Genomic DNA, 23,361 nt, shown 5'->3' on the forward strand with positions numbered 1-23,361 from the left:
GTGCCGGGATGAGCCACGAGATGAGCAGAAGGGCAAATGTGAATGGTCTGCACGGTGCAGCCACCTGGTGGCACAGAGCTCAACCATACACAGTAGCAGCAACGAAGTGTATTCTTCTTTGCTGGTGGTGTGTATTTTTCGCAGGAGTGTAATCATCAACACGTTGATTTATAAATGTTTAAAATGCTTTACACTTGGTTAGAGCAATATTAGCGCTTTGTTGGACTGGTTAAGCGCTGCGCCAGCAAGTGTCTCGACCGTGCAGACCGATCAGGCTGCTCACGTACGTCTACGCTAAAGTTCCTTCATCAGCTTGAGTTTATGCCTCCAGTCATTTGCCGAAATGACCAGCTTGCCTGTTTTTAGCGGAGTACCGGACACGTTCGGCGCTACGACAGAATGCTCGCAACGCACGCTGCTTCTATAGCTCTCGGTCGACGGCCAAGCGGCTAGCGGAGAGGTCTCGCGTGGGAGGGGGCGTGCTCCTAAACAACCAGAAGTGAGCGATGTGACGTCGCATCGTGACGCTGAACCAGTGAAGGCGGAGCTTAGCGCCGCTCGCTCGGCGAGCGAGTTGAGGAGGAAAAGCATAGCTAGGGAGGAGGGTAACTTCTAATCGCTTGCAGCTCCAGTAATACGTAACGCTTCACTTAAATTGTGGTGCGAATGTTCTACTTAAGCTGTACCCTACACGCCTACAAAATTTGTCCGAACCGTTTCAGGGGCCCTTTAACCTTTAGTGTCCATTTAAAGCCTTATTCATCCATCAGTCGTTTCTTCATTAAACCTTAGTTGGATGCGCACTACTACGCCTTTTTGCACTACTGTTTTACCCTTCTTCGTTATTGTTGTAATTTTCGTTGAGCGTTTGTGTCTGGGAGATCATTTTGGAGTGATTGCATGCGTGCGTGTGTGCATGCATGCGGGTGTCCTACAATTAATTACGAACTAGCCCAATAGCAAGTTCTTCCTTAGTTCCACCCAATTAATAGCAGAAAGATGCACGCAGTGATTGTGCAATGATTTACAAACCATTATAACGAAGCAAACACAGGGACCATCTCAGAATGCGCGGGCGGCGCTGGTGCTTTTGAGGGTGATAGCAGACGACGCCCACGTGAGCCATTGAAAAGACGTATCTGCAGTCGCTTAAAGCTAAGCCAAGACAAGTTAACCAATATGGCTGCGCCCAGTGATAGCCAAACAAGCCGTCTGCTCTGGACTGTCGAATGAACTTTGAGCAAATTTAACGCATATTTATTGGCGTAAATAATACGCAGCAGTGAACTAAACATGTTGTTAGTACGCGGTAAACCAAACTCACTTCTTAGGTCGGCCACACCGCTTTGCCGTTGCCTGTGCACCGCCGGTCCCTCGCACAGCGAGCGGCCTGAGCTGCCAAAACACAAGCAACGCAAAGTACGCAACATCGGCATCGTAGCCCACGTCGACGCCGGCAAGACGACCATCACGGAGAGAATACTGTTCTACAGTGGCCTGACACGAGCTATGGGCGAGGTTCACGACGGCGACACAGTGACCGATTGCCTGCCCCAGGAACGCGAGAGGGGCATTAGCATCACCGCTGCCACGGTGACCTTTCCCTGGCGAGACCATCGCGTCAACCTCATCGACACGCCGGGTCACGTGGACTTCAGCATGGAAGTATGTGGTTGGCGAAACCAGAAAGATAACGTAACACTTGCTGCGACGTGTTGGAAACCAGGCACGCAAGCACATGCTCATCAAGTCGGTCGTCTTTCGAGGGAAGTCGACGCGTGCCACTTCCACACGACCCATTATGCGTCATGCTGTGCGCACGAAACATGCGCAGCTGGCAAATGCGTCTTTGGTACGATACATTCAGCACAGGAAAGAAGTATAGCCAAAAAAAAAAAAATTCCATTTGGTGGAAATCAACGCTGCAGTTCTTTAACCCTTTATTCTACCTGTCATATTTATTGTAAACAATATGAAAAAAGCAATTTATTTTATTTGTTGTGACATTTATGTTAAGCAAACAAAATAAGCCGCTAATACCAAACATCGCGCTGAAAACATTTAATAAATGTAAGCATAACATGCGGTGTTTAACATTGCAAAGCGCAACTTAAGATGAAGCCGGGACGGACACAGGGTTGTGCAATACTAAACATACTGTACTAATAGGTCCACACCTTTACAATAACGTGGCTTCCTTGTAATGTTTTCCGAGATACCTGTGAGTCCTTTAAAGTTTACAGAAGCAACAGTTAGTGTCTGTACTAGCACACATCTGTCACATGTGTGAACCAAGGCCAAGAAGTGCGCATTAAATTTTTCATATCGACCGCCAGCAAGCCAAGGCTCTCTAATTGCCAGAATCCGAAGGTTTGGAGAAAAAAAATATATATGGATTTACTGCTTCATGGTAATTTTTGAGGCTAGGCTCGCATGATTGGTACTCTATTAAATGATATGTACACCTGTGTTTATATCCAACTTTCACACTGCTATTTCTAGCACAGAGCTCTGCCTGATGACATAAACATTTTGAACTTGTAATTTACTGTTTCCGAGCTACCTTGCACATTTTTAACAAATTTACAGACATGCAAACCTCAGAATATGGGAAATACTAGAGTTGAAGCTGGAACAAATACTAAAATTTGGTAATATATACTAAATATTGCTTCATTACTCATCATGTTGATTGTTTTTAAAGAGACACTAAAGAGGAACGTAATTTGGCCTGTATAAGTAAATTGACCTTCTACAATACCAAAAAAGCTGCTCTCACGGTGAGAAAAGCCTTAGTAACCCAGAATAAATGCACAAATAAAAGACAAGTGGCAATGCTGCTTTGAAGTTCCTACAGCAGAAAATTGTAACATGAACTTTTGACGGCGTCATCTCGGGGCTAGTTAATTTTTAATCAATAAATATGAACTAGTACATTGCATTCTAACAAAGACTAAACTTAGCATGTTTCAAAAATGTTTAGTGAGCCCCGCAATGGCCCGACAAAAGATACATTAAAGAACCACGATGTCACACTGATGTACCAACATTGGTGCTTGTGTGAAACCATTTTTGTGTGAAATTGCAGAAATTGATCTTTTGCCTTGTTTTCATCCTCTAATAATGAACATGTCATTGTGAAATAAGCAAAGATAGAATTTTGAAAGAATACTTTTTCAGTTACTGTCTCTCTTTAGTGTCCCTTAAAAAAAAAAAAAAAGCACTGGGTGGTGGAAATGATTTGGGAGTCAGAAATAAGTCCTGTGGTGGCTCAGCATGTGCTGTTGTATTCGGCAATGCTCCTGCTTGCTTGCTTGCTTGCCACAGGTGGAGCGTTCCCTGCGAGTAATGGATGGAGCCGTCACGCTTCTCGATGGATCTGAGGGTGTCCAGGCACAGACCATTACAGTGTGGGAACAGGCCTGCCGCCACAACCTGCCTCGCCTCATCTTTGTGAACAAGATGGACAAGGCTGCTGCCAGCTTCGATGCTTGCATATCTGATGTGCGTTCGAAGCTGGCAGCTGCTCCTCTGGTGGTGCAACTCCCGCTAAAAACCACAGACAGAATGGTGGGCATTGTTGACTTGGTGTCCATGGAAACTCATATCTGGCCTGCAGACTCCCACCAAGGCCGTGTCTTCACTCGTGCACCTCTTACACCAGGGACTAGCCAATACGAAAAAGCTGCACAGAAGAGGTGATGAGCACACGTCTGCCTTGCCACGTACCATATACTGCTGGTGCAATGCAGATGCACTTGCAGCCCATACAGTCGAACCTAGTTATAATGACTGCATATCCAACTTTAAAATACTTTTGTATACAATATTCATCATAAGCATGTATTTGTTACAGAAGGATATGAGTGGGGTAAACTCTATACTCACTTTGTTATCTTCTATAATTTGCCATATATCGATGTTTGGTTCATGAATATTTTGTTTAGTGCAAAACAACAGACACAAGAAAGACGACCAGCACAAGGCGCTACTCTCTCCTGTCATCTTTCTTGTGTCTGTTGTTTTGCGCTAAACAAAGTATTCATGGATTCGCACCAACTAGCCCGCCAACACATTGTGCTGAACGATGTTTGGTTATTTCAAGGTTCGACTGTATTATGATTACAGTGAAATAACTGATAGTTGTATATTCATTGCATGATAATATTGCTGAGAAAAATTTTATACTTATTGACTATATTCAATCATTCATTATATTTGTGATCATTATGTCCAGGTTCAAATGTATTATGGTTACAGTGAGGTAAATGATAGTTAAGGGGTAACTGTTGGCAAGGGCCCAAATCTGATTTCCCTGTTCAGATTTATGTGAAATGCAAAAACACTCTGATTAGACAACTGCTTAACAAACTAGAATGAACATTGTTTAATTTAATGGAGAGGCCAAATTCTACCAGCTGTTGGAAGCAGAATTCTTGTTTAGGGCCTCAAATACTCTTTCACCAAAAAAATTTTCAAACTAAAATTTTTTGGACATTTGACAATTTCTGCAAACATTGATGTCTAAATAAAAGATCTACTGCCAGCATTCGAAATATTTTTATCTTAAATGCAGCAACACTCCAGGATTGGTTCAGCAAATATTGCACAATGTGATATCTCTGTTTCTGCATATTTATATAGGAGCACACATGGCAAAGCTTCTTAAGAAATGAGACAAGATGGGCCACATGAACAGCACTAAATGGACGAGACAAAGTGCCCTATTTGCACAATTCTACCACGCCCTCAATTGTAACGCACAGTTATTTTACTGCCTAAATATAAAAAAAAAGAAACTTTGTGCCGATTATACCGTGCACATCAAGTAATGAAACCTCCTTTTTGCTGTCTGCCAACCACAGAAAGTCATATTTAGTTCGATATAATGCATTACAAATTCCTTTGTCGCTGCCAACTACCAACGCATGTCTCGGGAATGCCTAACACATGCGACACTGCCCGGTTACCCTGTTCTTCTGCCTGAAGGATCACCTTATGCTTGAAGGATGCCTCATAATGAAAACGTCTTTATTTTTTTATTTTTTTTTTTTTTTGATGCTGCCACTGGACCATCTCTACAAAAGGTGATTGAGCAGAAGTGCTATGAGAGGCGTACAGCAAACTGGAAAATAGCGACCAGAAACCAAGGCGTAAAACAAGAACGTCTGTTTAATGATGGTGTGGTTAGCTACTTTGCAATGAGCTTTTTTGTTTTGTTGTTTTATTGAGTATTGGTACTGTTTTTGATTTTGAGTAGAAATAGTTATGATTGTAATGCACACATGAATTTGAATGCACTTTTTATTCAAGAAACAAGCACATTAGAATCGTGTAAATACGGTAACACGAATGGGTAGGACAGGCCTTGTGTGTCTGATTGTGTTCTCAGACCATCCAGTCTTTCCTTAATCAACTCTTTCACCTTTCCACAATAGCAATGACAGGGCTTTCACACTCATTTTCTACTTACATAATACTCGCAGTGACTAAGATACACATCTGTAGGTGATCGAGAGGTTGTAGTTTGTTGTGTTCTTGTATGACACATATTGAAATGTATGTCAAGAAATAACTTCAAGACATACGAATTTGTGAGGGCTGTTGAATAACATTGCGATTGCCTTTGTCAGCTATAAGAGTAATTAGATGTTGAAAAGCCTTTATCATTAGCCCTCAGTAAGAGCAAAACAACAGTTGCCACTGTAGGCAGAAAGGCAGGCTAGTAGCACATTGACTGGCACCCCAGAATTCAGGAAGTCACACGCACAAAGAAAGGCACAAGATAAATGGAATCTGATGAAAAGAAGGGCACAAAATAGTTGTTCTGCAAATTTCATGCCTTTTTATGTGTGGTTTGCTAAATAAATAAAAAAGTTCTAGAATTTAACATATTTAAAATGCACAGGTGGTTACGAGGGATCCCACAGTGGAAGGCTTTTGGGTTACTTTTGACCCCCTAGGGATGTGTACCTAATGCACGGTGCACACCCAAGTGTTTTTTGCATTTTTCTCCCACTCGAATGCAGCTGCCGTGGCTGGGATTGCACCCGTGACCTTGTGCTCAGCAGTGCACACACTATAACGGACTGTTCTTAAATTGTGTGCCACCAGTATGAATGCAAGCTGTTTATGTTGTGGACAATTGAAACATCAGAAAATTGAGGTTAACTAAGATGGGTTCTTTCATTGTAGTTCTTGTCATTTCATGTCGTATGTCGTCATGATTTTGGCTTGTATGGTTAGTTTGGGCCAAACACCACCTTTGGCAACCAGATACGCTGCAGTGCACAGTCGCACTCTCAGAGTATTACTCATAAGATGTCTTCCACTTACTATTTTCCTGCTTATGATGCATTTAGTCACCTGAGTACATTTCCTACGCTGTGAAGATGTATGCAAGAAGCACACTTGGAACAGCTCGGTATTGAGCAGTGATATCCTTTAGGGTGCAGTTTGATAAAAGCGATATGTAAAAACAGATGCATGATACATTTACATTTAAAAGCGAACTACAATGAAATTTCGCTTTGACTAAATTGGTTATAAATGAGTAGTACATGCTATTTAATCAGTGTTAGCACAACTGCAGGCCTGGTAATTGTATAATTTTCTCATTAACTGCCTTTAAATAGCACTTAAGCACACAACGCATGCGCCTGGTGGTTAGCAAATATGATGCGAATTCCAGCACATTGCCGCGAAGATTTTCAGCATGCCACCCAATCTCGGAAGTCATGTCAAGGAACCACACTGGTTCTCAGTGTTGTGGGCTGTGCATCATTTCTAGTGAGCACCAATGGCAGCTCTTCTCTCTCTCTATTTTTTTTAGTTTCTGTATCCGGAACATCTGCTTTTTAATTAAACATGTCTGTTTTTGTGAGATTATTGCAACAAATACACTCGCATTTCTGGCCATGGAGAGTACACTTGCACAAAAAAATGTTAGTTAATACTTAATTAGTATTGTAATCAAATAATGACTAACTGGATTACTGTAGCATCCACAACTGAAAACTTGCTCCAGTATATCAAAAATGCAACTTGGACTATGTGTTATGTTTCCCGTGCTTAAAACAGAATTTTGAGGTTTGAAACACAGCACAGCATACATTCAGTGTCCCACAAATTGCCTAACAACAGCGTAAAACTGCTTCATTGCAGGCAGGAGCTCATTGAAGCAGCAGCAGAACTTGATGACCAGTTTGCAGACGAGTTTCTACTACAAGATCGGCAGGTCCCGCCAGATGATCTCATGGCAGCACTGCGAAGAATAACCGTTGCGGGGAAGGGCGCACCAATGCTGTGTGGCAGCGCCTACCGCAACTTGGCGGTGCAGCCCCTGTTGGATGCCGTCATCGACTTTCTGCCCGAACCTGTTGTCTCTGATGGTAGCGGGCAGCTAGCTGCACTGGCCTTCAAAGTGGTGCACACGAAGGTATTGCAAACCTCAAGATGTCTCTAGAAGCCAAGCCACCTTCTTTTCCGATGGAGCACACATTCGCATGTTCTCGCTCTCGACCGCAAGCACTCTCAAGTCAGAAAAGCGCATCTGTGAGGATATTACTAATCATTACATCTAGTCAGTACGAATATCTATGGGGCTGAGCTTGGAGGATAACAAAAGAGCTTGAGAAGGAGGTAAGGGCTCTGCAATGAACGATAAAATGGAAAATGATATGTGTCATGTTAGGAAACAAGAAAACGACAATATGAAGGCAGGTAGCTTTCATTCTAGATGAGACCAAGACAAAGAAGTAGAGTTGGGCAGGTTATATAATGCATAGAATTGGTGATTCATTGGAATAATAACACATGTGCCAGTAAAAGGAAAACATAGTAAAGAGTGTCAGGTGGTATGATGAGATTTGCAGGATGAAGTCGGGTGGCACAAGCACCACAAGGTGCTAAATTTCAGCTCGTGTTTTGTTTTCTCTGCCAGCATGCTTGAAATATTGAACATTAAAAATAAGCAGACTTGTTGCACTTTCATGAAGGGCCACACAATCTTGCACCGCCTCAGCCACACTTATGCCAATAAGGCTGCTCAGTCACAACCCACTGGATCGCTGCACACTGGTGCTTTTTTCGCCTTGCTTTCACTTCACCGCAGAAGGAGAATGAGTGTCTGTATCCTCCATGGAACATAGTTGCATTTGCTTTCCCACAAAGCTCAGTCACCTGGCTGCTGAGCTGCCTGCATATTGCAATGCGAAATTGGGAAGTGAAAGGGCAGAGCATGAGCAAGGTGTTTTATCAAGGCGATTTGAAGGTAATCACGTTAGGGTAGTCAGAATGGCGTAACAATGTTTCTGCTCAGCTCACTTTTGAGGAACGACCGAAAGTGTACGTCGGAATAATGGAAACCTGCTGGCTGATTTGGGGACTGTTTGTACTGAAACAGCACAGACAAAATGTGAACTATGAGGCAGAATGAGGGCACAAGCACTGACTCACATTTGTTTCTTCCATTCCGCAATGCGACTCTTAAGAAAGAAAAATTGTTCAGAAACCGTCTAACATTATTGTCAAAGTAAGCGAAGCCTTTCGTTTCTTGACTGTATTGGCCACTTCACACCACCATAAAGCATCTTGTCCTTTGGCTAAAGCAGCCCGACATCCTGCATCACTCATCTCTGATTGACGGGCCGCTTCACCTGGAGTCACCTCTGTGATGTTACACAATGTGCCAATAGAAAATGCTGGTGTAACACATGCCAGTGATGCACCTTTGTTCTGCCACAGCCAAGCACAGGTGTGCATCTGCCATAACAGGCATGATATCGTCACTGATCCACCCAAAAAATCGGCACCATGCCTTACACATACTCTCCTCATTTCCACCACAACCCCTCTTACATTCCCTTCTTTTTGCAGCTCGATAATAGCATCATTAAAATCTGTCCAACTTTGTAGAGAATCTTTAATAATTTTAACTGCTAGAAGAGACCTCTGGTTTAACTGATGTGAAGGCAATCACCTTCGTTAAATCACACTGGCATCAGATTACACCGGTGACTTACGAAATTGCCCCAGAAGTACCCAAAGCCTACCCTGCCACAAACAATTTTCATGTCGTGCAACTTAAGCTGTAGGTTCTGGCCCACAATGTCGCATCCTAATGAGTATCGAGTCAGTGCACCTGCCCCTGGAGAGCATTGTCATGGAGATGAAAACAAAAACGTTTTGGTATCTTCCTCAGATGAGGCAGCAGTGGAGAGAGATCATGCGGGCTACAACTTTATCTTTTCTGATGTTTGACTACCTATCAGCCTGTAGCTTGAAATTGTTGTAAATGGATATTTTCTTGTAACGACAGTGTTACAAACATTCGTTTCTGTGCAGTTCAAGGGCCCACTAACTTTTGTGAGGCTGTATGGCGGCCGCATCACAATGGGCCAACGACTGTACAATGCCACGCGGGATGTGTCTGAGAAAGCGGTCGAACTGGTTGAAGTGACGGCTGACGAGTATCGCACCGTGCGTGAGGCCCTGGCCGGTGACGTGCTGGCCATTGCTGGACTCCAGCACAGTGTCACCGGAGACCTGCTGGCCGCCAACGCCGCTACAGCTCGCTCAGCCCTCGAAGGTACTACACTGAACCACATTTGGTGAAGATGTAGCAGAACTGTGAATATTAAAGCATATTGATTGATGCCACTTGAAGTGCACCACTATGACAAGTGGATGTCATAACCAAGGGATTAGAAAGGCAAAGATAACAAGCATGTAGAGTTGTTATAAACAAGCGCTCATAATTTATTCCTTCTATCCTGAGCTCCTAGTCGCATAACCAGAAAAAAGGTTGGGCTTGCACAGTGTTACACCACTTGGCATCCTACGCTTACAGAGCACTGCACAAGGCCTAAATTTTTTTCGTCTCGTATGCGTGGTTGGGAAGCCAGTGCCTCGGTATCAAAAAAGAAGAAAAGAAAAATCTTGCATAATTCTTGTACTATGGCTTTGAGTATAGTGTTGATGCGGTCACTCTGTGGTCATTGCATTCAGCTGCTGAATACAAGATTGCTGGTTTGAATACTAGCTGTAGCACCCACATTCTGATGAGCATGGTACGCACAAACGCTCATGCACTGATAGTTACGTATGCTTCAATGAACCTTAGGTAGTCATGGACACGGCATCCCTCGCAGCCTGGCCACTACATACCATTGAAACATCAAATCCCAATTTGTACAGCTTAAAATATAGTGAGAGGCATGCTTTCTGATTGAAAATTAAATGAATAAAAATTGGTTTACATTTGTACAGATAGAGTGCTTGTAGTAGGCAACCAGGAAAAGGTGCTCAAGTTCATTGTGTGCTTGAATATGCTTTGATACAGTAAGCAATCCTAGAGACAAAGGTTATAAGTGATTGAATGACCCTTGGTTGTTTGTTGTGTGCAGGGCCTGCTGGTCAACGGGCGGCGATGCAGATTCCGGAGCCCGTACTACTGTGCAGTATTGAGGCACCATCTATGCGTCATCAGAATGCACTGGATGCTGCCCTAGCCTGCATGTTACGTGAAGACCCAGCCCTGCGGCTCAGCCACTGTCCAGACACTGGGCAAATGGTCAGTGTGCGGGTGTTGATGTCGAGTAGTCAGAGCGACGAGCAGAACCCAGCAGCATCCCATTTGGTTAAAAACTTGTTGATACACCATGAACGCATCAGTGCACTGCACATAGTTGAGACGTTGTACCTCTCAAGCACATTGAAAGATTGAAATGGTTTGTCTCCTCGTATTATTATGATAGCAACTATATGAACAGTGCAGGTGCATCTTGCCATTGGCATTGCTGTCGGTGTGATGGTCCGTATGAAGTCCAAGGGCGATAACACTTTCCCTGCGCACCGCATGCTGTATGTGCGAGTGAAAAAGCGTGAGGGAAGCTGATGATCGCGAATCAATTTGGTGTGTGCAAGGAATGAAAGCAAAGAGGAAATGCACCGTCTTCTGTCATTCGAAAGGCCCTAGAGGGAGGGGCAAGGTTGGGGGCAGTGTTCTACACCAGCAGCAACTGCGTATTTCGTGACCATGCACAAGGGGAACTGACGATTGCATCTCAGTCTCGCATGCGCAAGGGAGGAAAGCAGGGAGGCAGCTTGGAAAAGAGGGGGGGGGGGAGCGTCCTACTTCGGCAGCAACTGTGGGCTTTGCACGGTCACGCACGCCCTATCATGAAAGCCATCTGCATGTGGCGCATACCTTTGTGCTTGCTGTGTTCTCGCCGCTTAGTTTGTGTTGAAGCAATATATAGCATGAAGATCACTTCGCTTGCTGCTGCTGCTGCCGCGATTCTTGCAAAAGGATGGATAGGCGGGCTAGTTGGTAATGCATATTAATGAAAATTTAAGAGTGCTAAAAACACAAAGGACATGGAAAAGAAACACACATAACAAACCCCTTGAGCATGTGTGGTGTGTGTTTCTTTTCCACGTCCTTCGTGTTTTTAGCGCTCTAAGTTTTTATTAATCCGAGATTCTTCATGACAGCATTTTGACAGCGAGTGTCTGTGGTCATCGAGTATGATGTGTTCATGTTTGCCTGTGCGCAATGACCCCACGCCCGTTAATTGAGTTAGTCAGCGAATGCTTACAAGTTTATACGGCTGATAAAACTACTATCCTTACTTCATATAGCTGTCTAGTGATTTGCTATCGCAATTGATGCTTCACCTTTCAGGCGAAACTGAGGCTTTTCTTATTTCATTCTTCAAGTGCATATGTTTGAATGTCGCATTTGTGTGTAAGCGCATTTCTTGTGGCTACTACTGGTCTCTTCATCAGTTGCACATTTGTTTTCTTTTGTTGTTGCATCAGATGCACATTTACCATTTCACTGTTGCATTTTATGTTTCATTGCATTTTGTACCCATTTTTCAGCAGATCCCTGTTAATACAGTCGACTTTCGGTGACTCAACCCCCACGGAACCGACGAAACTGATCGAATTATCTGGCGGGTTGAATTAAACAAGTTGCGGAAAAAATACTCGAGTATTGCTCGAGTTTACCACGCCTCCGAATCAAACGCGCGCTGGCTTTCTACGTGTTCGAGCTAGAAAACTAATGTAGAAATGATTTAAAACTTCTAACCAAAGTAGAAATCTAACGTGCACCCAATTATTTAGAATAGCGGTAGGTTTCTTAAAGTCAGCTTCGCCGCTTTACAGCCATGTTATGCGGTAAAGCGCACGAACGTGGCGAAGGCGGTTTTGGTTTCGTATCCGATTGCAACACGCAGGCAATTTTAGGCCTAATTTCACTGGAAAACAAAAAGCGCCCGTTAGAATCTGGTAAATACCGCAATCAGACAATGTGAGATACCGTTATTGCTTGAAAATTATCCTAGGGCGGGCTGAAAATAGGCGTTTTTGACAGGAGATGTCGTGTGTTCAACACATTCGCTGTACCCTAAGCTCCGCCGAGACAGACACTGCCACTGAATGGGTCGTTATTGGGGTCACCGTATGGGTCAGGCGCGTTCATGCGGACTGGTCAAGGTTTAATTATCCCGCAAATGCCCATTTTAGGATCGAAATAACGAACGTTTGGCCCCGTAAAAATGCATGGGTGCCGCCCGGGACTTTCGGTCGGGATCGAATTAACCGAAAAATTGAACTAACAGGAGTCGAATTAGCGGAAGTCGACTGCAAATGCTAAATTTATCCGCTTGCGACATCAGCTAAAATGCTATACTGGACTGCAGCACACATTAAGCACACAAACATCATGTAGTCCAGAATGCCCATGAAGCCAGTACACTTTGTAATGCATACCGTATCGACTCGTGTAAGAGTGGCACTTTCTTTCACAATTTTGACGAGGTGCGGCACTTACGCGGGACCGAATCTATTGGTCGTAATGGTGCGGGCGACTACTGCACACCCCGGATCCCCGAGTGTGCCATTGCATCAGAGGTCAGCGCACAGCTCTCGCCATCTGGTAGGAGCGCGTGCAAGTGCGGAGCACGCGAAAATTCGCCGATGCACGCGTGCGGCGTCGGGGCATCGAACGCGATTGCATCTCCGGTGGAAATCCTTTTTTTTACAAATTTCGGGCTGCCAAGTTGGGGGTGCAGCCCTTACACATGTCTATATTATTGCCTTTACAAGACAATGTTGCGTTGTTGTCTTTAACCTCGGTAATTAGAGATCCTTGCACTTTACATGAAACTTATAGGCCTTTGCTTTTAATTAAATATACTTGAAACATCTCAAAGAAACCGAGACATTAAAACAAAATTCTTTGCTGCAAATAATTTGTAGCAGTAGTTATACATTAGTTTATAGCATCTAAGCATGGCGAAATACCAGAATTCTGCATAATTAACTGACATTGAACAGACCTCTTGGTAGCTGTCATTCACGCATGTATGCTGTTTTTCAGGACTAACCGCTTTCTTTTTGTAGACTCATCCTGACTGTCTTTGTTCCATGCTTGGCTCCGCTGCAGGTGCTCGGTGGCCTGGGACAGCTTCACCTGGAAGTGACACGGGACCGCATTTTGCTCGAGCACAATGTGGATGCCAGCCTGGGCCCTCTGCAGGTGGGCTTTTCAAGATGTCAGTGACATCTTTCGTGACATGAATTGCCCTGGTAAGACTCCTTGAGAGACGTTGGCCGAGTTCAGTGCCTTGGCCCTACTTTATCCAAAGGGTTACAGTAAATCTGATTGCATGCGTTGCGATTTCTTAAGACATACTGAAGAACTTATTAGTCAGACATTTGGGTACATCGAAGCTACTTTTCTAGGCAAAGTACAATCGTGATATTCAGTGTACTTTCAGAAAATTGTAGGTTGTTTTCTGCTTTTACATTTCAGGCATTAACTGGGTACCTGAGAAGATAATTCAACGATATTGTTAAAAAAATAATAAGGAAGACGTCTGAACATTTAAAACATAAATTCAAAGCAGGTCATCATTATCATCATCACTTTGCGGCTCTTCAGTAATAACGGAGTGTTTTAGGCTGCAACCTGGTGACATTGTTAAAAAGAAAGTTTACGAAGTTAGATGCAAGTTACACTGCAAACTTGAGTTTGAGGATTCACCTATTGTGCAGTGATAACGCATGCTTGCCTCAAAAATCAGCTATATTTTTCTCACCTTTATCATCACAAGAGCTACCGGTTGTATTGTACTATCTTAGGTAGAGTTCCTTACACATTCCTTTAAATTCCTAAGTTGATGAAATTGGTCGTGCATAACTTTTGCGCAGGTTGCATGTGTTGTGGATTGAGGACATAGCAATGAACATCAGCATCACATCACTAATAACTAACCAACTAGCTAACTAACTTACTAACCGCTGTGCATAGCTATAGTAAAGAAATTACAAACTGCAGGAAAAAATAAAGAACTGAATAGAAAAAATGTTTCTACTATTTTGCTGCAGCACTGCGATAATTTTTCGAACTTATGGAGCTGAAATTTTTTTAATGTGCTGCATTCCTGGCAAACTCAGGTGTGCATATATATTAAAGTTGCATATACTTAAAATGCAAGCACTTCATTGTAACTGCAAATTTCAACTAAAATAATTGCATGCAAATTTTCATACTTGTATCATTTCTGTGTAGTGCAGAGGGTACTATTTCTTAATATGGTTTCTTCTAACCGTTTTTTTTTCTTTTGTTACTGACTGCCTGATGCTATTTTAAGTGCTTAATGACACCCATAGGTATACATACTTAAGCAGCTTGAGACCTGAACTGTGTGTTTTTTTTACTACTGCTGCCATTATGGATTCTTTCAGATGCTGGTGTGCCCACCCATACAGCGTACAAAAAAACCCCATCACTGTCATGTTGCCATAGTAACAGTTTCATAACAGCAATAAGATAACTGAACCAAACAGGACATTGTGCAGATACGGCAGAGCCCCTCACTGATGTTGTCATCATTGAGTGAGCCAACACTTTTTTGGCAGGGCTTAAGGTTTTCCTTGAATGGCTTTCTGAAGCTTTTTCTTATCTATATGACAATGATTGAATGACTGTTTGGTGAAACTAAATGTTATCACTGTCAAAGATGCTCAGGCATAACATTTGCTGGCTAAGCACACCAGCCTAACCTGTTGCAATACCAGCAGCACCATCAGGTGCGTATTATGAAGGGACTCTGAAGAGAAATACTAAGTTGTGCTGTACTTACTCGTTTTGCTTCTACAATAGAAAAAAGACTATTTTTATTGTTAGCAGAGACTTGGTGAGCCAGGAAAAGACATAAATGCAAAGCACCAGTGGTGTTTGAATTTCTCGTATCAACTTGCTATGACATCATCCATTTGCCAGTGCCTTTTTCAGTCTAGTTAAGTATTTTTCGTTACAGTAGGACCACGTTGTATTTAAAAAAAAAGTCAGAGCCTCCACATAGCAAATTTTAGAACTTTTACAGCCCAAAATGGTACAAATTTAGGAAAATAACTGCAAATTTCTGACATCCCACTGGCGTACCAGAACTGAGGTAGTATTGGCACAAAATTTCAAAAAAGGAAGCTTGATCTTCAATTTGTTCTCAATAATTTTTGGTCAGATTAATGACAATCAGGTTTTAAAACAATACACCAGTGCAACCTGATTTAGCGTTTCTATTTTGCGTTGCTATTTAGTGCCCCTTCATATAGCTATGACTTGCTCTGTATTTGTAAATGAAATCTAATTGCATGAAGCCATAGCTTGTCTTGTTGTCTTGTGTGCTTTGCAGGTAGCTTACCGGGAGGCACCAACAGATCATGCTGCCAAGTCAGTGCGGCACCTGCTGGACCGCGCTGCGGGCGGTACGAATCACAGGGTCGAAGTCGAGATGCGCGTGTTACCATCCGACGCACCATTTAGAGGACTGAAGGTTGGCATTTTGTTAACACAGTCCCCTGTACTGTATAGAACCTTTGCATGGTGTTTTTCTACCAGATGTGTATGCATTTTCTAATCAGATTCTGATATTACATTCATGTCATTATTGTTCCATCAGTGCAACAGCACTGTAGTGTTGTTCTGTGTGAAGCAGTGACAGTGCCCCCAAAGGAGCACTGACACGTATGTTTGAAATTGTAGAAACACTCACTACCACATTTTCATAAGGGGACAGCACTTCACTGATATGAAGGTTGGGTAACACTTATAATATACTTTACATTGATATAAAAGTTCATGAAGGAATGCCACCCTGGTGTCATCGATATTGACATGCGCACGTTCATATTTTTCCGCTGACAATTTTTCACTGGCTAATCACTGTGACAAAGTTGTCATTCGGTGCAAGATGCGCCTTCACATATCAAAACTCTCTAGAATGTTGTCGCTGATTCTATAGCATGAGAACCTTGTCTAATCAGATGGCATACGCAAAGCAAATAGTGATGCACATTCTGGAATGTGCATGAGTGCTAGCGATTATGGTGGAATGTAGGATGAGTCATGTATAATAATAGCTGGCTCACTCCACCCGTAGGTCAGATTTCAATGATCGACAACAGTGCTCGCTGCTATCATTATGCTTCGAATGTTACTTGTTTTTCTGGGCACAAGTTCGCCCAATGAGGAGTTAGATTCATGACCCACAATTTTGGTACTGTATGGTTCTTCATAATCACTACAACGTTACAATAGTATCATCACATCATGACACAGAGCAAGATTTAGATGCTTGCCACTACTTTTTCTATGGTATAGAGGCTCTGTAACTGCATTTAATGTCAGAAAACCACAAATTGAAACTGTCATGTCAGCACTCCTTTCAAGGGCAAGAAAAAAAGAACTGTTGTCTAAAAGGATAAATGGCAGATAGTGTGGCAAACATCGAGTGCATTTGAAATACATTTGTTAATACATTTGTTAGGGACATCTTGTTGTGCTAATTGTTGCGTCTTTCATTAAAAAAAGAGCCACTGCACAAATAAACACAGTAATCCATTATACCTATCTTCATTGTATCGTAGTTTGAAGATCCCATTTGGATTGTACAATTCAGATTGTATGTTCTTTCAGATAATACATTTTTCTCGCTTATTCTTTTCAGGAATGTATCAAGATCCAATTTCATTAATGAACCTGTGGTGCAAGAAGAGTAATAATGACGGCTCTCGATATTGTAGCCCCCTGGGCAACTTTCTGTAAATTAAGTGCAGCAACCATGACGTGAACATGCATGCCTTTCTCTGCAGGTGGTAGTGACCGATGACAACAACTTGGGGCGGCTTTGGCCGCAGCACAGACGGGCTCTCGATGCTGGAGTATCGCTGGCACTATCACACGGACCCTTGCGAAGCTTCCCAGTGGTCAACGCCAGCATTGAGCTGCTCTGGTGCGAAGTGGGTCGGGGCACCTCTCTGGCCATGGTCACTGCAGCTGCATCCCAATGCATCGCTCAGTGTCTGGCTAACGCTTCTGTCGTGCTCATGGAGCCTATCATGAAGGTTCAGGTGGGCCATATGTTCATGTTCTAAGGGTGCTGGCATTCCTATACTCTATTTCACAAGTAGCTTGCAGCACTGCTAAAGGTAGGAGGCATACACAGGCAATATCCTTGTGCAGCGAAGCATAGGTCCAGGCGTAATTTTCTGATTATTGGTGGGATAGAGAGTTTTTTATGGATGAAATGCTTTTAGCTTCAGTTTTCAGTGACTTTGATCCTAAAGCCGGAGTTATCCAGGCACTCAAGCGAGAACGTCCAGGCAAGTTGCGAGAACAAAACGCGATCATCTGGGCAACCAGTCAAAACTTAAGAAAATGAGGTTTCTGGCCCCAAACCCTTGGTGCAGGACCACATTACATATGCTAGTTGCCGCCCAAACAAGTTACAAAAAATGTTGCGTCAGAGTTCTTCCTGATGTTTGTTCACAATATCACTCGGGCTGTAAATTCTAGTACGCTGAAGTTTTATTTGTAATTTTCAATAGTGACATTCAAAAGGCAGATACAGAGCATCATATACTTCATTGTCATCTTTTGGTGCTGAGACAGGGTTGCTGGTGCTTTTTTGAATGCCAACGGTCCGGGTTTTGTGTCACCTCGAGAGATGGCGCCACGCTGTGTGGTGCCTCCTTCAGATGCTTTTCTTTTTCTAGCTGGGCAGTGCGCTCTGTGTACATGGCGTCTTTTGCTGCCTGTCGTGCTGCCTTCAGCTGGTTCTTTTCCAGCTGGGCAGTGTCCATATGGACCAGTGAATAGTACGGCGTGGTGCGGTGTGGTGTGGTGGGGTGTGCCATTATGAACATGCACTACACCCATTTTAAGATTGTGGCTAGTATCATCTCCTACCAATCTGTTTTGCCAGTTGCCATTTCATGCTTACACTACTCTCAATTATGGGAGAGCCAGCAACTATTTTTTTGCTTGGTACTGAATACGTTACAGTGATGCATGTCATGTACCTTGAATTACTGTGGCAGTTACTGTAATAGCCACCCTAACTGTGTTTACACGGCAACATGGCAGTGCCTATATAACCCAGATTGCCTGCTTCGATCCAAATTCATGCTTGTTGCTTACTCTTCACCCTGACAGCAAGAAATAAATGGCAATAGTTGTCATCGTTAAGTCTCATCTCACACTGAGGACAAGGCATTAATTATGTTTATTAGAGTGGACTACTCTTACAGTTTAGTAGTTTAGTTTACAGTAGAGTAGACTCTTACAGTTTACAGAACTACAATATTTGTTTTTGTAAAAGAATTACGGATTTCCAAGTTTTATGGTTCTATTTTTTCATAAACTTACCATTCTGACAACTTTTGTGAAAAGCTCGAGGTCCTGCATTAAAATTCTACTTCTAGAGTTGTTAGAACTTACCTTCTCTCTCAAACACAATGAATTTCATTAAAATTGGTCCAACAGTTGTTTCAGAGAGGCACTACTGTGCTTTAAATGTATTTAAATAGAAAAATTGGAGTTGGCACTGAGCTAATCCTTCCTTTTAAGCATTTTTTTTCTTCTCCTGCACAAGGTTGCTGGGACAGTGTGCTAGCTTAATGTGTCTTCTTTCCAAAACATTCGCTGTTTGCTCCTTACAACCCATGTTTATTAAACTGCTGTAGATACTTCTTCATCGTTCAAGTAATGTCTGATGGTGGCTGTATATGGATTTGTCTCAGCTTTATACTTCTATCTTCAAATAACTTTGTGACTGCAAATTGATCTTGAAAGAAAAAAGTGCAACAATTGGCAATAAGCATGCATGTCTGCAGAGTCTTCTTCCTTTCGTGTGTTTGGAAATTTAAGCCAATAGAGGCAAATAACACATAATAATTAACTAATAAATAAATGCATCAGAACTTCTGAAGCCACAAGCAAAAAAATGAGAAAAATCCATGTGTATTACCCATCATTTCTATGGTAGCTGAACAATCACAGCGCCAGAGCTCCATGTAATAATTTTAGCGACACTACATGTGTTGCACTTGTGATTGCCAATCTGTGGATGCTACTTTACAGCTTTAACACCACAAAGAAAATTAAATTATGGGGTTGTATGTGCCAAGACCACGATCTGATTATGAGGCACGTCGTAGTGGGAGACTCCAGAAATTTGTACCACCTGGGGTTCTTTAATGTGCACCCAGATATAATTACGTGGGTACTAGAAAGATGCTAGAACGAAAGATGGTTGGTGATGCCACCTTGAATTTTATGCACCATCTCACTGCAAGATTATGAACTTTGACTCTGTCTGTTGGACCTAATTAATTTTTTATTAGTAAAATTAGACTACCATACATTCACACAAGACAGGAGTTCAGAGGAAGATGGAAACTTAAATGATGAGGAGTACTTGAACAAGGAATGTCGCTTTACTAAGCCAATGTTTTGACAAGGGGACTTGTCTTGTTGTTGTCCTGACGGAGACAAGTCCTCTTGTCAAAATATTGGCTAAATAAAGTGACATTCTTTGTTTGCCTAGGTCATACATTGTATTCTAAGGGAGCCCAACACTGAACATAGCAAGCTTTGAGAGCTTTTGCCTTGCCACAGTGGCCTAAATACAAGAATTTGCTTTGAAATCTGTGACGTTGCAATGATGTGCTGATGCTGGGGCTGCACCATAGAATTAAAAAAAAAAAAAGCTTGGCCTTTATTTTCTGCTTTATAGTAACCAACACTTTTCTGTAAAATTAACGAAAATAGAGTTTTGAAAGAACGCTTTAATCACTCTAACCTGATTTAGTTCTTGCCTTTAGTGTCCCCGATAGGTTCAGATTTTATTTGCAGCAAAGTTGAGAAATGTAATAAACAGATTATGTGCACGAGCAAGTCTAACTGCCTTGTCCCAACGCACCATCATATCTTGCAACACAGGTGTCCATTCCCGAGATGTATCTTGGCCGTATGCTGAGTGACCTCTCTCAGAGGAGGGCAACGATTAGAGAGATATTGCAACGTCAAGACATGCGTGTCGTGAATGCCGAGGTAGGCCACATTCTTTTTTCTATTATCCCTTGCATCTCAAGAATACCATGCGTATGCACACCGATGATAAAGCTTTCCTAGAGAGTAAACATTTCTTCTAGTGCATTTACTCAAAGGATCACCATACGAATATGTGATAAAGGTTCTGTGTGTGTAGTCGAGCGTTGATATATTGAACAGAAATATAACGAGTTATTGGATATAACAAAGCAAACCTAAACTGTTTATCACTGTGTCACCATGTATATACGACTGTAACGAATGTTCTCTTCTCTTAATCTTTCCCTTGCCTTTTCCCTTCCCCTGTGCAGGGTAGCCAACTGGGCTCAGTCTTGGTTAACTTCCCTGCCTTCCATTTATCCATATCTCTCCCTCTTTTGGATACAAGGACGGCATTTTTTTTTGTGTAGCATGCAACTTTTTTATACTGAGGATCAACTACATGTAGTTTGCACATTCTATTTAGGGTTGGCTAAATACAGAGGGTTAAATAGTGTTGGGAGACCACAACTCACAAAATGCAAATGGGCGCCACAGTTTTTCCATCCATGATATAGGGCGCTCTGGGTATATTCTGTTAGCGTGATAACCATGGAAGCCTTGCAAGGACAGATTTTAAAGAGACCCGCACAAGGCCCCATTGCAAATTTCAGTGCCATACCAAGTGTAAAAAGTGCCATACGAAGAATTCTAATAGGATGATTATCAGACGAGATAGGAGGAACCTAAATGTTGCACTGCCATGCTGCAAAGTGAGCTCCACTGCTAACATAGACACCCTTTCTCTATACCTCGACTAACGTCCCCAGGCAACATTACTGTCCTGTCTTTTTTTATAGCAAAGCATAGGCTTTCATTTGAAATTTTGTTTTTGCCATATGGAACGATTTGATACTTTGCAGACACGATCATCACTTTGTGGTCTACGCACTGCACTTTTCTGTTTGCGATATCAAAACCTATTTGGGGCATTTTAAGAAGCAGCCGCTTGGGACGAACATTCATACTTTCGTTCACGTATGAAATGCTGAAGTGGTCTGCATATTTGTTGCGTTAAAAGAAAAAAGTTACACTTCTAGCAACTTTTGGGAGCACATGCTTGGTTTAGACGTCAATTTTATTTTACAGAAATATATAAAAATTGGTAAATTTAGAAGAAATTGGAGCATAGGGTTTGCAACACTAACTCTGCATGAAATGACAGCTATCAGTTTTGTGTACTGCATCTATAAAGTGTTCACAGTGAACAATTCATGGTTTATGCAAATTTAACAAAAGTTCAGCTCTTAAGTTATTAGTACTAGTCAGAGCAACGTATAATACAAATTTTTTTCTGCTTTGGGTGCCCTTAATTATATATGCCGTTTATAAGATGCTGATGTGCACTTTTATTGCACAGTTACAAAGTTACGAACTTCACACATTCATTCCTTGTTTCCCGTTTATTTCCAATTATATTGCAGGAACAGTGAAAGCATAAACTAAAATCAGTTCTTGGCAGTTTCCAGAATAACAGTATTTTTTTTTTAAGGAACTACTTACATGACTTTTTTGTGTTAAATGAATGTCCACAACCTCTAAACCTTATAAAAAATGCTGGCATACATCAAAGCTCCCGAAGTACTTTGTGATACTAATTCTTTCTATAAACCAGTTATTTTCAGTATGCACAAGGTGTATGCATCCTGTCACAATATATTGGCTGGCTCTGTTCCTGTGATTGATGTAGCTGCCACACGCCAAGCACAACCAAAAAGAAATGTGTTACAAGTATTTTGTATGAGCAACACCATCAAACCTGGCCTTTCTGCTACATGATGTCAGAAAATACTATTGCTCTATCATGATGCCACGTAGTGTCGATAATGCCAGGTTTGGCTTCTCAAGACGAACTTCAATATCAAAAATATGTATATCTTACAAGTGTTCCGCAACCTTCATACTTGCCAAGTGCTATACTGTTAGGTGCAAGAAGCATGTGGGATAATTTTTGTGTCAGTAGTATGATGCCACCATGTTCATTAAAATCTATTGAGCAGTGGCGAAGTGATAACATTTGTGTCCTTCAAATGGAATGACCTACAGCATTACTGTACATTTGCAATGCTCTCCACTCCTGCAGGTTCCACTTGCTGAAATGAACGATTACGCAAATGTTGTGCGAACTCTGTCTTCTGGCCGTGCCAGCTTCAGCATGTCCCTAGCTGCCTACCATCCTATGGGAGCACAAGAAACTGCCGTGGCATTGAGGCGGCTCTCTGGATTCACAGAAAATGCCTGAGACACTGCAATGTGGCAGTCTTGTTTTCTGTCTGTTTCTGCACATAATACAAGCCAGACACTGTTAATAAAAAAAGAAAACTAATTTGTTTTGTTGGATGTGTTGGTGTGTTCTTTGATGAAAAATGGAAGGTGAAAAGAAGGCGAGCACTTTAGGACATGATGGTAAAAAATTATCACGTAGCTGGTAATAGGCGATTATGGCTTCACGAGAAGATCAAGCAATATTGTTAAAGAATTGGTGACCTTTACTTTTTGTCAAGGCATAAATACCTCAGATTGCGCTTCTTTTGCAACATCTTAAGTGACAGCACAGGGATGGATAAGATCAACTACATAGAGAAACCAGGCTGCATTGCCTGCCAAACTGGTCATTCTTTGCAGGTGTGTGAATATGTGTGCGAAGTAAGAACATTTAAATCTGCACTTTTTTCCTATAACAATATGAGAGTGGAACTGCCGCCTTAAGTAGATTGTTACTGCATTGCCTTTATTGTTTCCTTTTTCTTTGAAGCAGTATTACTTAACATAGTGCCACATTTGTTTTCAGTCAGATCATAATGTAAAAGGCAATTGTTCTGCTTATGTCTTTTGTGCCCTTTGTTACATTATTCTTTGGTAACATCACTAAATGTGCTTAGCGGGTTTGTCCCTCCTTGAGACAATGTTCT

The 23,361-nt window shown here is 42.2% G+C and overlaps 2 protein-coding genes across 4 annotated transcripts in view; one reads left to right on the forward strand and one right to left on the reverse strand.

Moving 5' to 3' along the window:
* Positions 1-1,160: 1,160 nt before the first annotated feature.
* mRRF2 (mitochondrial ribosome recycling factor 2) lies at positions 1,161-22,789 on the forward strand. Of its 2 annotated transcripts, none has more exons than XM_070527990.1 (10): positions 1,161-1,665; positions 3,328-3,698; positions 7,165-7,438; positions 9,346-9,589; positions 10,407-10,573; positions 13,457-13,549; positions 15,711-15,851; positions 17,170-17,427; positions 20,300-20,410; positions 22,533-22,789. In XM_070527990.1, the coding sequence occupies exons 1-10, from the start codon at positions 1,294-1,296 to the stop codon at positions 22,689-22,691; spliced, it is 2,190 nt and encodes a 729-aa protein (XP_070384091.1). In that variant the 5' UTR covers positions 1,161-1,293; the 3' UTR covers positions 22,692-22,789. The 2 variants fall into 2 exon arrangements, with proteins under 2 accessions (XP_070384091.1, XP_070384092.1); XM_070527991.1 differs by lacking the exon at positions 1,161-1,665 and adding an exon at positions 1,696-2,370.
* The window catches only part of LOC139051009 (transmembrane protein 62-like), an 88,585-nt gene continuing 68,457 nt past the window's right edge, over positions 3,234-23,361 (reverse strand). The window contains exons 14-15 of one of the 2 annotated variants that reach the window (XM_070527995.1): positions 13,398-13,483; positions 3,234-3,339 (exon numbers count right to left, since the gene is read on the reverse strand). In XM_070527995.1, coding sequence (XP_070384096.1) covers positions 3,249-3,339; positions 13,398-13,483 — 177 coding nt within the window. In that variant the 3' untranslated portion in view covers positions 3,234-3,248. Of the gene's footprint in view, positions 3,340-8,004; positions 8,198-13,397; positions 13,484-23,361 lie in introns of those variants that run through there. The other variant, XM_070527994.1, reaches the window with a different exon arrangement.

The sequence above is a fragment of the Dermacentor albipictus genome, chromosome 10, assembly GCF_038994185.2.
Source record: "Dermacentor albipictus isolate Rhodes 1998 colony chromosome 10, USDA_Dalb.pri_finalv2, whole genome shotgun sequence".
NCBI classification, from domain to species: domain Eukaryota; kingdom Metazoa; phylum Arthropoda; class Arachnida; order Ixodida; family Ixodidae; genus Dermacentor; species Dermacentor albipictus.

Bases quoted from the DNA above. Each gene is read 5' to 3' on its own strand.
- mRRF2 (XM_070527990.1), top strand. From the start codon at position 1,294: ATGTTGTTAGTACGCGGTAAACCAAACTCACTTCTTAGGTCGGCCACA. The intron at 9,590-10,406 runs GTACTACACTGA...TGTTGTGTGCAG, and splicing joins AGCTCGCTCAGCCCTCGAAG to GGCCTGCTGGTCAACGGGCG. The intron at 10,574-13,456 runs GTCAGTGTGCGG...GCTCCGCTGCAG, and splicing joins GTCCAGACACTGGGCAAATG to GTGCTCGGTGGCCTGGGACA.